Source organism: Vulpes lagopus, chromosome 21 (genome assembly GCF_018345385.1).
Source record: "Vulpes lagopus strain Blue_001 chromosome 21, ASM1834538v1, whole genome shotgun sequence".
Classification (NCBI taxonomy): domain Eukaryota; kingdom Metazoa; phylum Chordata; class Mammalia; order Carnivora; family Canidae; genus Vulpes; species Vulpes lagopus.
Window position 1 is genome coordinate 3,155,002 of NC_054844.1, and position 14,213 is coordinate 3,169,214.

The 14,213-nt window shown below is 34.8% G+C and overlaps 1 protein-coding gene across 11 annotated transcripts in view; it reads right to left on the minus strand.

Moving 5' to 3' along the window:
• Window positions 1-14,213, minus strand: part of WNK1 (WNK lysine deficient protein kinase 1) — a 152,299-nt gene that overhangs the window by 59,271 nt on the left and 78,815 nt on the right. For all 11 annotated transcript variants that reach the window (XM_041736570.1, XM_041736563.1, XM_041736562.1 and 8 more), the window contains exons 3-4: window positions 13,081-13,301; window positions 10,913-11,070 (exon numbers count right to left, since the gene is read on the minus strand). In XM_041736570.1, coding sequence (XP_041592504.1) covers window positions 10,913-11,070; window positions 13,081-13,301 — 379 coding nt within the window. The remainder of the gene's footprint in view (window positions 1-10,912; window positions 11,071-13,080; window positions 13,302-14,213) is intronic.

Sequence of the window (14,213 nt, forward strand, 5' to 3'; positions counted from 1 at the left end):
GCCTCACTTATTTCTGTAAAAAAAAAAGAAAAAAAAAAGTGAACTGTAATCTGTTATATAAAAAAACTAAAAGGAATTTCACCCTAACTGCTTTAATTCTGTTTTTCCCAGACAGAATGTTCAAACCTTGCAATCCAATAGCTAATGGAATCAGTGACAAAGTCAAATTACACAAACAAAGTAATTAAAAATCCCCATTATTTCTAACTTGGTTGTTATGAGGCTGGATTCAGCCAGATTCTTATTGGTATGAACCATTAGTTTACAGGAATTTGAACATACCTTATGATCCCACTGGAAAACAAACCTCTTCAAACTCCCTACCAAATCCAGTAGCTCTATCAAAAGAAATTAGTTTACCTCATGATTCTCCAAGGCTCATTACTCTCTGGATACACGAAAGCTTGTGTGTGGCTCCAACCTCAGGCATACTATCCTTCAAATAAAAAATTGATGCCATTGCTTCCTATAGTTTCTCTTCTTTTAAAAGAGAGCAGACAAAAAATTGTGCTAAGGACATTACTACTGTTATTTGGATTCTCTCATTACCAATGGCAGATTTTCAAGATAACTGAAGTTTTTTCTCCTTTAAACAGCAATCATGAACCCTCTACACTGGGCTCAAACCTGTAATACCAGTCTTATGCTATCCTTGTACTATAATTTTTTTAAATTCGGACTTTTTTCTCGAGGTCTTAAAAAAAAGTTAAAAAACCAAAAAAGGCAAAGAAAAAAATTTAAGGTTTGTATTAATATCATGTTAGAGATGCTTGATTTCTGACACCACCATCACCACCACTATTATTATTATCAATACTATTTCTCCTGCATGTCCTGAGGACAAAATGCTTAACCTCTGATTCTATTTTCATTTCATTTATCTGTGAAATGAAGATATTATCTACTTACCAGGATAAAAATAAGATAGTATATGTAAAGCACTTTCGAAGGTTATTGGCAAGAAGGATTACATTATATAAATGTTAGCTCATTTACTCTAAAACTTGACTTTTAATAACTGCAAATTAACAGATACCACTGGATAAAGAATGGAACAAGAGACAACGTATTTCACGATTAAGCATGTCATAATGATGTTAACAGTAACAACAGCAATACCTACTAAGTAGTGAATGATAACTGCATGTCAGGCACTTGGCTGTGTTCTACATGCATTTCTCCTTTATTCTTCATAAACCCGTTAGGTTCAGATAAGTTAAATAACTTGCCCAAGGTATCCTGGCTAGGAAATGACACTGCTGGGATTTAAACTTAAGCAGACCCAACCCAACTCCAGAGTTCCCCCAGAGGCAACATAAAATTGAGTTTCACTCCCTAAGTTCTGTATTCATTTCACAAAAACTGAGTGCCTATGATTTGTCAGTCTCTAAACTCTAGGAATACAGCAAAGAGTAAGTCAAATAAAACCCCCAGCCCACAGAATTTGTATACTAATTGGGGCTTTAGATGAATACTGGAAGGCTGCGATAAAAGTCATGAAGAAAAATAAAACCATGAAGGAATAGAAGTGTGTGCACACTAAAAAATATTTTAGAGGGTAAGCATGGAAAGCCCCTCTCAGCAAGTAACATTTCAAGTACAGACCTGAATAAACTGCATTATGGAACAATGACATATAGCAATTTATTCTCAGTGCAGTGTAGAATGTAATTGTTAAACTAGTTTACATTTACCTCCTCCACATTAACACTTACACAGATATGTTTAAATACCCTTAGGCTACAGATTGACACTGTAATTGACAGTTATAAATACAGTATTGTATTTTGATATAAGCATGGGATCTGGGATCAGATAATAACAGAATGCACTGTTACCTTCTAGATATGTAATTTTGGGCTAGCTTTCCTGGGCTTCAGACCTTTATTTATAAAATGTTGATTAAGAGCAGCATTTACCCACTTCCCACCCCAAGTTGTTGGAAAAATTAAATTATTTAACATATGCAAAGTGTTTAATGCAATGTCTGGCACAAAAGAATGTATATTAATATTTACATTGCTATCACTCACTATTTGTATGACAGTGCACCACTGCAGGTGTCAGACATGTAGTAGTAAATTAATCTACAGAGGAAAAAAGAAACCTTTCCTTGAGGGGCTCAGTTCTAATGGGGGGACAATAGTTAATATGAATGTAATAATTATTATATTAATAAAACAGAGGTAGAGTATGATGAGAACATAGAAGAGGGAATGATACTGGCATGGCTTTCTTCCAAGAATCCTAAAATATTTCTGGTAAAGAGTACCAAGAGGCTGAAGCTACTAATGATTACTTCATATAAAATTTGCCTCACCCCTTCTGTGACAGGAGGTCAATAAAGTTCTCAACTTAAACACACTTTTTCATGAATACGGTCTTTGACCCTCTGAAGGAGATCAAAATCCCCCACTTCTTTAGGTCTATAAAATCCATCTGCTTCAGTGCAATTACTACTTCAATGTTTACTGATTACTGACAGAATGATATACATAGTAGATCTGGGATGGAAACCAGAAATACGGGAGTGGTAAGGACACTGGCTGGGCAATGTCAAGCTCCATCCCCTGGAAGTTACATTTAGCATCCAGATACCATAGCTCTGAATTGTGCTTATGAACACCTGTGCTTTATACTGACTTATTTTATGAGTCTGTTAGCAAGATATGTCCTAAGGTATTAGAAAAGCCTGAGAGTAGTTATTTTTGGGGTTTGAGAGTACTTAAAATTTTTTAATATAAATGTAAGCTAATACTAATTATTCCTTCACTTTATTCCTTTTCAGGTTACAAAAGATTTCACAGGACTGTTCTGCTTGAAAACGGTGGGTTCTCAGTGAGAAAGGACTCATGAATTAGGAATTGTCCTGAAAGGGCACCTGAGTGGCTCAGCTGGTTAAGTGTCTGCCTTTGGCTCAGGTCACGATCCCAGGTCCTGGGGACCAAGCCACATCAGGCTTCCTACTCAGTGGGGAGCCTGCTTCTCCCTCTCCTCCCTGCTCATGCTCTCTTGTTCTCTCTCTCTCCTATAATAAAATAAATAAAAAAATTTTTTAAAGGAATTGTCCTAAAACATCTGAGGTATTAACAAGTGAAATCATGATTTGGTTTTCCCTATGAAATCTCAGAGAATAAAGTCAGAGTCATCAGAGGGTAAAAATTATAGTGAAATGCTTCAATATAGACCTAGCCTCACAATAGAAAGAGTTACTTATAAAATAGTTGTTTAGACATTACAGCTATGAGGGGCACCTAGTTGGCACAGTCAGTTAGGCATCCAACTCTTGGTTTGGGCTCAGGTTGTGATCTCATAGCCCTGGGATGAGCCCTGCATCGGGCTCCACACTCAGTGCAGAGTCTATTTGAAATTCTCTCTCTCTTTCTTCTGCCCCTCCTGCTTGTGCTCTTTCTCTCAAATAAATAATTAAACCTTGAAAAAAAAAATCACAAATACAAGATTTTTAGGAACAATGCAAATGTATGTATATAGATGACTTTCTTGAATGCACTTCTTATCCTGGAGTTTTGACTCTTTCTAACTGGTAAAGTCATTGTTTCCAGCTCTATTTGTACCAAGTGGTTTTACTCACCCTATAAAATGTATTGCTTTTATATGGGTATCAGTTCCTACTTACTACAATTCATTTTCATTTTAGGATAATTTTGTTAATATTTCAGAGGTTGCCTTAAGTTTCATTCCTCTTTTGCAAGGTAAATTCAACCTCCCAAACTTATATAATGTCTTTGGGATTCCTTTAATTAAAAGTCATTTATTCTTCAAAATATTACTAAGTGCCTAGAATGTGCTATGCTATCAACACAATATGTATAAACAAAGACTTGATAAATCAGGCTACAGGACAGTATCTTTTAAGACACTATGTATTTCATTCTGTGTTCTCAGTCCCTCTCCACAAGGGAAGCTGGCTATAGGTTCAAACAGTTTAACAATAAGAGGAGGAAGAAATACAATTTGTTGAACATAATAAATGTGGTATATCAACACAATGGAATATTATTCAGTTATAAAAAAGAATGAAATGCTTATACATGCTACAACATGGATAAACCCTAAGAACATTATGCTAAGTCAAAGCATAACACAAAAGGTATAATGGAAAACAAAGTATAATGCAAAAGTTCATATATCATATGATTCCATTTGTATGAAATGTCCACCACAACAGGCAAATCAAATCCAGACACATAAAGTAGATTAGTAGTTGCCAGGGGCTCTGTGGAAAGGGAAATGGAGAGTGAATGCCAATAGGTATGGGATTTCTTTTTGGGGGTGATGGAAAGGTTCAGTATGAATTTATTTTTAAAAAACTGAATTGTATACCTTAAATTATTTAAATGATGAATTTTATGGTATGTGAATTTTACCTTAAAGACTGGTGAAAAACTGGGGCACCTTGGTGGCTAATTAAATGTCTGCCTTCATCTCACATCATGATCCCAAGGTCCTGGGTTGAGCCCACATTGGGTTCCCTGCTTCTCCCTCTCCCTCTGCCTGCCACTCCCCCTGCTTGTGTGCTCTAACAACAACAACAAAAAAAAACGTTTTAAAAAAAGGAACAAAAAAAACAGTGAATAACTGAAAACAGGTAGATACTATACTATAGAATATGGAAAAGTGACTTTGGCCTTTCTTGGTTCTATTAAATTAACATGAAAAACTTCTCTCATTTAAGAGGATTTTGAGCTTGAATCTGCATTTGCAAATAAAGATGTATCAGCGTAGTGTCTCAAATTGTCTTTTATCAAAAAAAATTGTCTTTTATTAAATATTGAAGTAATTTGTTTTTTTATTTTTATAAAATAATTGCTTATATAAATTTTTATCTGATCTTATGGTGGTTCTTAAAAGTCTGAAGCCAAAGAACTCTGAAACACTGGTTTTAGCTCTAAGCTTCTAGTGAACTTCTGAATTAACAGGGTTTGAGCAACTTTTGAATCAACAGTGTTTAGCTATGTTTTTCCCCTACTCAGCCTACGAGTCAATATTTTTCATCATTTAATCATATTTGCTGGGTTAAATAAAGAACAAGGATAAAATTTAGTATTGGTCACCTAGATAATTTTCATTTAAGAACTGGTACTAGGGCACCTGGGTGGTTCAGTGGTTGAGCATCTATCTGCCTTTGGGCTCAAGTCGTGGTCCTAGCATCCTGGGATCGAGTCCCATATTGGGTTCCCCACAGAGAGCCTGCCTCTCCCTCTGCCTGTGTGTGTCTCTGCCTCTATGTCTTTCATGAATAAATAACTAAAATCTTAAAAAGACAAAAAAAACAACAAAAAACAAAACTGGTACTACCATATAATACAACTTGAGTTCTCTAAGTAGCAGTTATTTTTATACTTCATTTTATATATAGAAACCTAAAATTCCGGGCAGCCCGAGTGTCTCGACGGTTTAGCACCGCCTTTGGCTTAGGGTGTGATCCTGGAGACCCTGGATTGAGTCCCACATTGGGCTCCCTGCATAGAGCCTGCTTCTCCCTCTGCCTGTGTCTCTGCCTCTCTCTCTCTCTTTGTGGGTCTCTCATGAATAAATAAAAAAATCTTAAAAAAAAAAAAAAAAGGAAAGAAACCTAAAATTTCATGATCCCTTGAGACATTTTCAACACCAACTTTGATTTAGAGAAATAATAAGAATGTGAATTTGCAAGATTAATCAGACTAATAGAGACAACACAGTTGAGTGTCTCCAACAGCAGCGCCATTGTCTGCTGGTACGTAACAAAATTTCCCCCATCTCAAAATAGAAATATTAACTAACTAATAATACTAACAAAGGAAACTGGTATGACTGAGAGAGAGCAGAGAATGCTCACATATATGGCTATAGCTATCTGATGTGTATATTGCATCTATCTAGTCTGTTTGATATTAAAAAAACATTCAGCACTGCTTTCAAGTAAATAAAGGATACTGGTTCATAAACCCTTGTGTTTAAAATCCAGAATGATCACCTCAAGCAGTAATACTGGGTTTCAGATGTTATTTCTTAGGCCAGTACCAGTATTAAGTATGGCCACTGAAAAAACTGTTATATATTAAAACCTCTTATGTTTTCATCATAGAATTAAAGTAATATTTCTACTTTTTTTTAAAAATATTTCTACTTTTGACAGAAAAGTGCCCACAAATTTTCAGAGCTAAAAATTTAAGAGCTAAAAATTTAACTTGCATGCACTGAGATTCTCAGGTCTACTGTAAGTGCAGAGGCAAACAGAATTCCAACAGAGGAACATTTTATCACTACTTTTACAGATGAGTAATTACTTACACAGAACTCTTCAGTGGAGAATTTTTTTAAAAGAAGTTCTGGTGACCTGTTTTTAGAATAGCAGTCTACAGCTATTTCTGTTAAAAGCCCAAATAGTACATATTTTAAGCTTTTGGGACCACATAGTCTTCCAGTTACTCACTCTGCCACTGTAATACGTGAATACAAAGATAATACAGAAACAAATCAGCGTGGCTGTGATTTATTACTTTATTTATGGACACTGAAAGGTTCACATGACATGACATATTTTTCTTCTTTTTCCCCAATCACTTAAAATGTAAAAACTGTTCTTAGTCCTTTACCACAATCTGACTCATGTCTTTATAAGAGAAGACACAGATGAGAGAAGACCATCATATGAGACAGAGACTGAAGTGCTGCAGGTGCAAGGTATGGAATGCTAAGGATTGCTAGCAAAGCATCAGAAGGTAAGAGGCAATGGAAAGTTCTCCCCTCCATGTGTTAGAGAGAACATGACCTTGCTAAAACCTTGATTTGGGACTTCTGGCCTCAGAATTGTGAGACAATAAATTTCTGCTGGTTTAAATCACCCAGTTTGTGGTTCTTTGTTACAACAGCCCCTGAAAACTATGCTCAAATACTTGGACCAATGATAGTTTCCTGTGTCTCTCTATACACCAAATCTTAACTTTTCCTTGAAAATTAGGTTAAAAAAATGTAATCAATATGAGTGCACATGGTGAGTTAACTTTAATGTAATAGGATATGATAGAATAAATGATTAAATTCACATATTTGGATTCAAACAAGGATCTGAACCTATCAAAACAACTGGGTAGTTGATTTGTTTTAATTCAATATTTTAATTTGTCAACCATTCTATCATTTCTAGCAAAATCAGGAGAGTTAATGAAACAAAATAAAATCCAAGACAACTTTTTAAAAAATGGCAAATTACCCTTAAGTAAAAAAATAAAAGTACTTCACTTATAAAGTTTTACTTATTCCTGTAGTTAACTTTTAAAAATAAACTCTTACTGGTTATTTTCCTGAAAATGTTGAGAATTACATGTTAATCTTCTCACATACACAAACTGTATAAATTACAATGGGAGTAGACCTGACATATCAGGAGATAGGTCTCTTTTTTCTCACTAGAAAATTCCCAGAAGCCAACCACACACAGTCTTTTGTTTTGTTTTCAACTTTATCCCTAAATTCTATTCATTAAACCAAAAGTCATTTTGTTTTTCAATTCTTTCTTTACAAGAATTCTTTCTTACAAGCATACACCCACACTGCCAAGTCTTATGTTTGCTTGTTTGTTTTAAAAGATTTTATTTATTCATGAAAGACACGGAGAGAAAGGCAAAGACACAGATGGAGGGAGAAGCAGGCTCCTCTCTGGGAGCCCAACGTGGGACTCATCGCTGGACCACGCCCTGAGCCCAAAGCAGACACCCAACCACTGAGGCACCTAGGTGTCCCAAGACTTAAGTTCTTTTAATAACTATGTTTGCAGATTAAATTAGCTTGTATATAGAAAATCCTAAGGAATCTACTAAAGAACTATTAAAACTAATAAATTCAGTAAGTTTGTGAGTCAAAATCAATATGCAAAAACCAGTGGTATTTGTAATCAACAATCAAAAATTGAAATAAACTCAATTCCATGTATAATAGAATCTCTCCCAAAAATATATTACTTAGAATGAACTTAATCAAAGAAGTACAAGACTTATACTCTGAAAACTATAAAACACGACTGAAGTAAATTACAGATCTAAGTAAATGGAAAAACATTCCATGTTCATGAACTAGAAGATTCAGTATGGTTAAGATGGCAAGTCTCCAAACTGATCTATGGATTCAATGCCATATGTATCAAGATTCCAGCTGAACTGTAAAAACTGACAAGCGGAATCTAAAATTTATATAGAGTTGCAAAGGACCAAGAAGAGTCAAAACTTGAAGAATAATTAGAAGGACTCACACTTCCCAATTCAAAACTTACTACAAAACAATGGTAATCAAGACATATAGATCCACGGAACAGAACTGAGAGTCCAGGAATAAACTCATGTGCCTATGCTCAACTGATGATCAGCAAGGGTGAAATCTTTAAATCAAGAAGTAATGGTCTTTTCAATAAATGGTGCTGGGACAGCTGGATAGTTGTCACAAGCAAAAGAATCAAGTTAAAACCCTTACCTCAGACCACATATAAAAATTATCTCAAAATAAATCAAAGATCTAATTACAAGAACTAAAACAAAACTCCTGAAAGAAAACACACCTGATCTGAGGTTTGGAAATAGATTTATTGATATTACCAAAAGCATGAGAAAAACAAGATAAACTATGTAAACTTGGTCTCATCAAAATGAAAAACTTTTGTGTTCTAAAGGGCAATAATAATATATCGACACTCTTAAGAAAAGACAACTCGGGTGTTTGGGGTATCTGAGTCAATTAAGCATCCAACTCTTGATTTTGGCTCAGGTCATGATCTTGGGGGTGAGAGATTAAGCCCTGTGTTGGGCTCCGTACTTAGTGTGTGGAGTCTACTTGAGATTCTGATTCTCTCTTCCTCTCTCTCAAATAAATCTTAAAAAAAAAAAAAGGACAACTGACAGAATGGGAGAAAATAATTCAGAATCATCTATCTCATAAAGGATTTCTATCTAAAATATACAAAGAACTTACTCAACCCAATAATAAAAAGAAAACCCAATTAAAAAACAAGCAAAGGATATGAATAGGCATTTTTCCAAAGGAAAAAAAAAACCTGCCAATAAGCCATCATACTGTAATTACAACTGTTTGCTTACACATTTATCTTCTATGTTAGAGTTAGTTTTCTGAAGACAGGGAATATGCATGTTACCCATCTTTAATTTACCTTATGTCAGGCTCTGGACTTGGCATGTAGCAGGGATTAAGAAAATGTTGCATGTATTTGCACTTGAGACTTATTTTAAAATTCTTTAGGATTAATTCAATTTTTGAACTCTTAAGTAAAAATCAATTACAAATAAAATGCTATGATTCAGGGGATCCCTGGGTGGCTCAGCAGTTTGGCGCCTGCCTTTGGCCCAGGGTGCAATCCTAGAGTCCCGGATCGAGTCCCGTGTCGGGCTCCCTGCATGGAACCTGCTTCTCCCTCTGCCTGTGTCTCTGCCTCTCTCTCTCTCTCTTAGTCTATCATGAATGAATGAATAAATAAATAAATAAATAAATAAATAAATCTTAAAAAAAAAAAAAAAAAGCTATGATTCAGACCAGTTAAGAAGCTCAGCTCAGAGAAGGCAAAAATCATTATGTAGTGAAGCCCATGAAATAAAATTTTGTGGGGAAGTCTGTTAAATCCAGTATAAAAACTGACTGGATAGTAGAAGCGCATGCACAAAAGGTAAATAGTGTGTACAAATGGAGAGGGAAAAAAGGAGAGGATGTGGCATGTGTGCAAGATGATAAAAAGGACTAGCTTGACTAAAAAAAGGTGTTTAGATAAAATGAGGAACAGCAAACATTATAATAAGAACCTGTACATGCTTTCATAAGCAAACTGATTTTTTTTTTTTTTTTTGCAAACTGATTTTATATAAGTTCCCAATAACAAAAATAAATAGCAAGAAATTTCAACTAGTTCAAGTGAAGCAGAGAAACAAATTCATAATGTTAACTACTTCAGGAATATAGTGTAAGGAATAAAGCAAGGAAGACGTGAAATCAGAGTTCTGACAATGGGAATGAAGTCTATATCTAAGAATTATTCTGAACCAAGAACCTGATAAACAGAAGATGTGAATAAAAAACAAGGAATCAAACATACTTCTTGAGGTTTCAGGAATTCTAAATAAAATACAAGGAGGAATTATCCAGTGAATAATCCATCTACTCCATCCTACCCCAAAGAAAAAAGTGATAATGTAAATTATTAGGCATTGGGGAAAGAATGGAGAGTACTGAATACTTGTCAGAATTATCCGAAGGCTAAACAAACTACATTTATGACACTTCTCCTGCTCTCACCTAGCCTGAGAAAAAGAAAGTAGGGGGCAACAGTTGTAGATTAAGAGACATAAAAATGAAGTATCTTCTGTGGACTCTGATGCATCCTATTTTGAACACTGACTGTAAACAGACATCTCTGAAACGACAGGGCAAATATCTTAATAGGTTAGGGTATATAGATGATCCAGAAATTATTGTTATGCCTTAAACCCTGTGGTACTTATAAATGATTTAATAAATTCATAAATCAATTTTAAACCACTTAGGGAAAGGTCTATGAACAAAGCAACTTGAGTTAAGAGCATTCTTTTTAACTCAGAAAATACGTTTTATGGTTGAAGGGAATGAGAACTTAGATGAATAAATAGAGGTCTGAAAGGTAGTAATGAGAGCATTTTTAAACATAATATATCTCAAAGATTTAAATGAATGCAAGGAGGATCCAGAATATACTGGTATTTCTTTGATCTTTATTTTTGTGCTCACTAAATCAGGAGCAATAAAATCTTTCAACTCCCTCTTACCCCAACACCTGAGTATGCTTTCTACTATTGTTTCCTTTTGCATGGTTTGATGATATCCAGCTTGGCATTCTTTCTTTGGTGTGACTTAAGCTCACAGTTAAGGGAAGACTTACACTGGTCACTCGACGGTAGATCTGCGCAGCATTTTGGCACTCTGAGTAAGGGTATTCAGATGTGGCCATCTCAAGCATGCACATTCCAAAAGCGTAAACGTCAACAGATTCATCATATTTTTCCTCATACATCTCAGGGGCCATGAACTCTGGGGTACCTTAAATTAAAAGAACAATTCAGACTCAACGTGAACAGAGTAACAAATATTACTCACTTGGGGGAGAAGCCAAGGGGATGACCAGTAAAATAGAAGAAAGTGAAAGTGGGGGAAAAGAAGAGAGAAGAGTGGCAGAGAAGAGGAAAAAAATCTTAGTCTCTTCCACCAAATATCTTATAGATCTTCTGCTGCATGGCCTTCATGAAAGAAACTGAACAGGGTCTAGTGTCTATTTATTTGCTATTTCAAATGGATTACTGTTATACAATGTCAAAATAGAGACTTGGTTAGGAGAGAAACTGATATAACTCATAATGAAAACAAATGGAAGAAAAAGTAAGGGATTAGCAAGAAATATAATGGCATCTACCAATAAGACAGGATGGGTTAAAAAAGATCAAAATACTTGTCTGCCCCCTACTGTATGGTAGCTGTAAGATTAATATTTATAGCTAGTCTTTGGCCATTAACCTGATCAGTTTTACTTTTAGGAAGGCCTTGCAGTGGAAAATCCAACATTCAATATGTTTTTAAAGTAGTAATAAAGTGTAATTGTCTATAAAGGCCACTCCCCAGAGCCCCTTTCTTCACATACTTACCATACTACCTGCAGTACACAAATAAGCCTACTGCAGATACAAGAAATATAGTGAAGGACATTTTACAGATCTTGCAGACAAAAAACAAATGCACACAGAGAACTCAAATACAAACTGAATTATGAGTGTGTGATCCTATAGACCAAGTTTTCCAATGTTTCCAAAGAAATTAAGTTTGGATACCTCATATTGTGGGACACTTCCAAGAATGGAAAAAAAAAAAAAAAAGATCCTAGTATGTAATATGACCTAAACAAAAAAGTAGAGGGGGGGAGCCACCTTTCTTAGGTTAGAGATTTTTAAGGAGTCAAAGGAAATCAAAGAAATGTTTCCTTTTCCTGTAAGGAAGGCAAAAAGGAAACTGAGCTTTAAATAACTCTTCTCCAATTTTTCTTGTTAATCTATTGTAAGAAAATTGAAAACTAGCATTCTGAATCCAAGTTACATAATATTCTAAGGAGGACACTATAAGAATGTACAAATTACTGGTATTCTATGGTTTTCTATTAATACATAAAATTCTAGTGCACTTAAAAACTAATGGTTTCCTTGTTGTAACCACCTTTGGGGGGAGAACAGAGTATTTGTGAATATTTCACGTTTTAAAATTGTCATAGCCTCTTCAGAGAGTGAAAGTTTATCAAAATAATAAGCATTAAATTATTTTTCCAGCTGCAACTTTCTAACACATAGCTGAAAGTCTGAAAGGCTAACCTTGTTCTTTAGATCAGCAATTCTCAATAAGGGGTTGATTTTGTTATCCGGGAACATTTAGCAATGCTCAGAGATCTTTTTGGTTGTAACAACTGGGGGAGAACTGGAAAGGGGATGTGCTTTTGGCATCTAAATAATCTTACAATGCACAAGAAAGCCCTTACAACAAAGAACTATTCAACTCCAAATGCCAAATAATACTAGGATTGAAAAGCCCTGTTTCAGATATATCTTCTGAAGAGTAGGAGTAAGAAAAGTTAAAACCAAGCTTGCATAATAAACTCATATTTTCACTTTTTAAAATAAAGTCTTAACAGGTAATTACTTTTGAATACTTTTTGAATACATATTTAACACTTTTTTATAAACTAAACTACATATAAATTCAATTTCTTTTATAAGAAAGTAACTCTATATCTATTATACAAATAAGTATATAATACTAAATATCAACAGGATGACCCAATAAGATTGTTTACATAAGGTTTTGTCAACAAAGTTCACCTTACTTCTCTTCATATGATTCTAAAAGCATTTAGAGAACTCCACATCTCATAAGTAAAACTGATCACTTCCTGAGTTCAAGCTATGAATTTCTGAAGGCTTATTTCACATAATAAAGGCTCTGACAGGCTCAGGTTTCTAAGTAAAGAGTATCAGAAAACCAGTTAGGATGCAAGGTACACCTGAAACATACCTATCACACTCTTGGCAAAAGAAGCCCGCTTCAGGGTTGCCAGACCTAGGTCTCCAATCTTGACTGAGCCTGTAGGGCCAGTGATAAAGATATTGTCACACTTAAGATCTCGGTGAATAATAGGTGGAGTTCGAGTATGAAGAAACTGAAGTCCTTTAAGGATCTGACGGCACCAGCTTCTTAGAACTTTGATCTTCATCACCTTAAACCTTTTCAGGTACCTAGAAAAGGCAAAGTACACCAAACAGGTTATCAATGATATGTGTTTACTGCTTTGAAGAATTCCATTAAATTCTAGCATATCTGAGATGGGAATATCAAATTCACAGTATTAAGATTCAGTAACCTTAAAGGTTAGTGATACTTTTAGCAAGGTTAAAGGGGAAAGGATAATAAGTGGTTGGCAAATGAATTTTAATAACAAAGCACAAAAAAATGAATTCCTTAAAATTGGGTCAGTGCTAAAATAATTTAGAAGTTAAGAGGTAGAAAAATAAACAAAAATAAAAAATAAAGTGTGGAGTTTGACTTCTGATTAAGTGGAGTAATTCTTACTGGACACAAATATAATTATAAACTATAGTAAAAAAATATAAGAACAACTACTTCAGGTCTCTGGAGAGCAATCAAAATTATGCATAAATTGGAAGGGAGGGAAAAAAAGAGTACTGCTTGAGCTTCCCAGTTTCTAAATCATTACACAGTTGAGGGAAGGCTCCAGCTTGACTGCACCGATCAGCTTAATTCTAAATAAAAGCCTCTAGCCTTATTATTAGCTGAGAAATAGGAAGACAGAGGTCAAGATGACCACAGAAGCTACGACAGTGCTGTCCAAAAGAACTTTCTTTAATGACAGTCTATTCAATATAGTATTCACTAGACAAATGTGAATATATTTAAATATAAATTAAAATGTAAAATTCCATTTTTTAGCTGCACTAGCCACATTTTAAGTGTTCAAAAGCCACATGTATTAAGTAGCTACCATTTTGGATAGTACAGATTATAAAATATTTCCATCACCAGAGAGTTCCAGTGAACAAGCAGAGATCTAGAAACAAACGGAAATTCCAGAAGGGGACCTTCAAATCCTGCATATTCATTCTGCCCAAATCTCTGGTTGACCTTTGAAA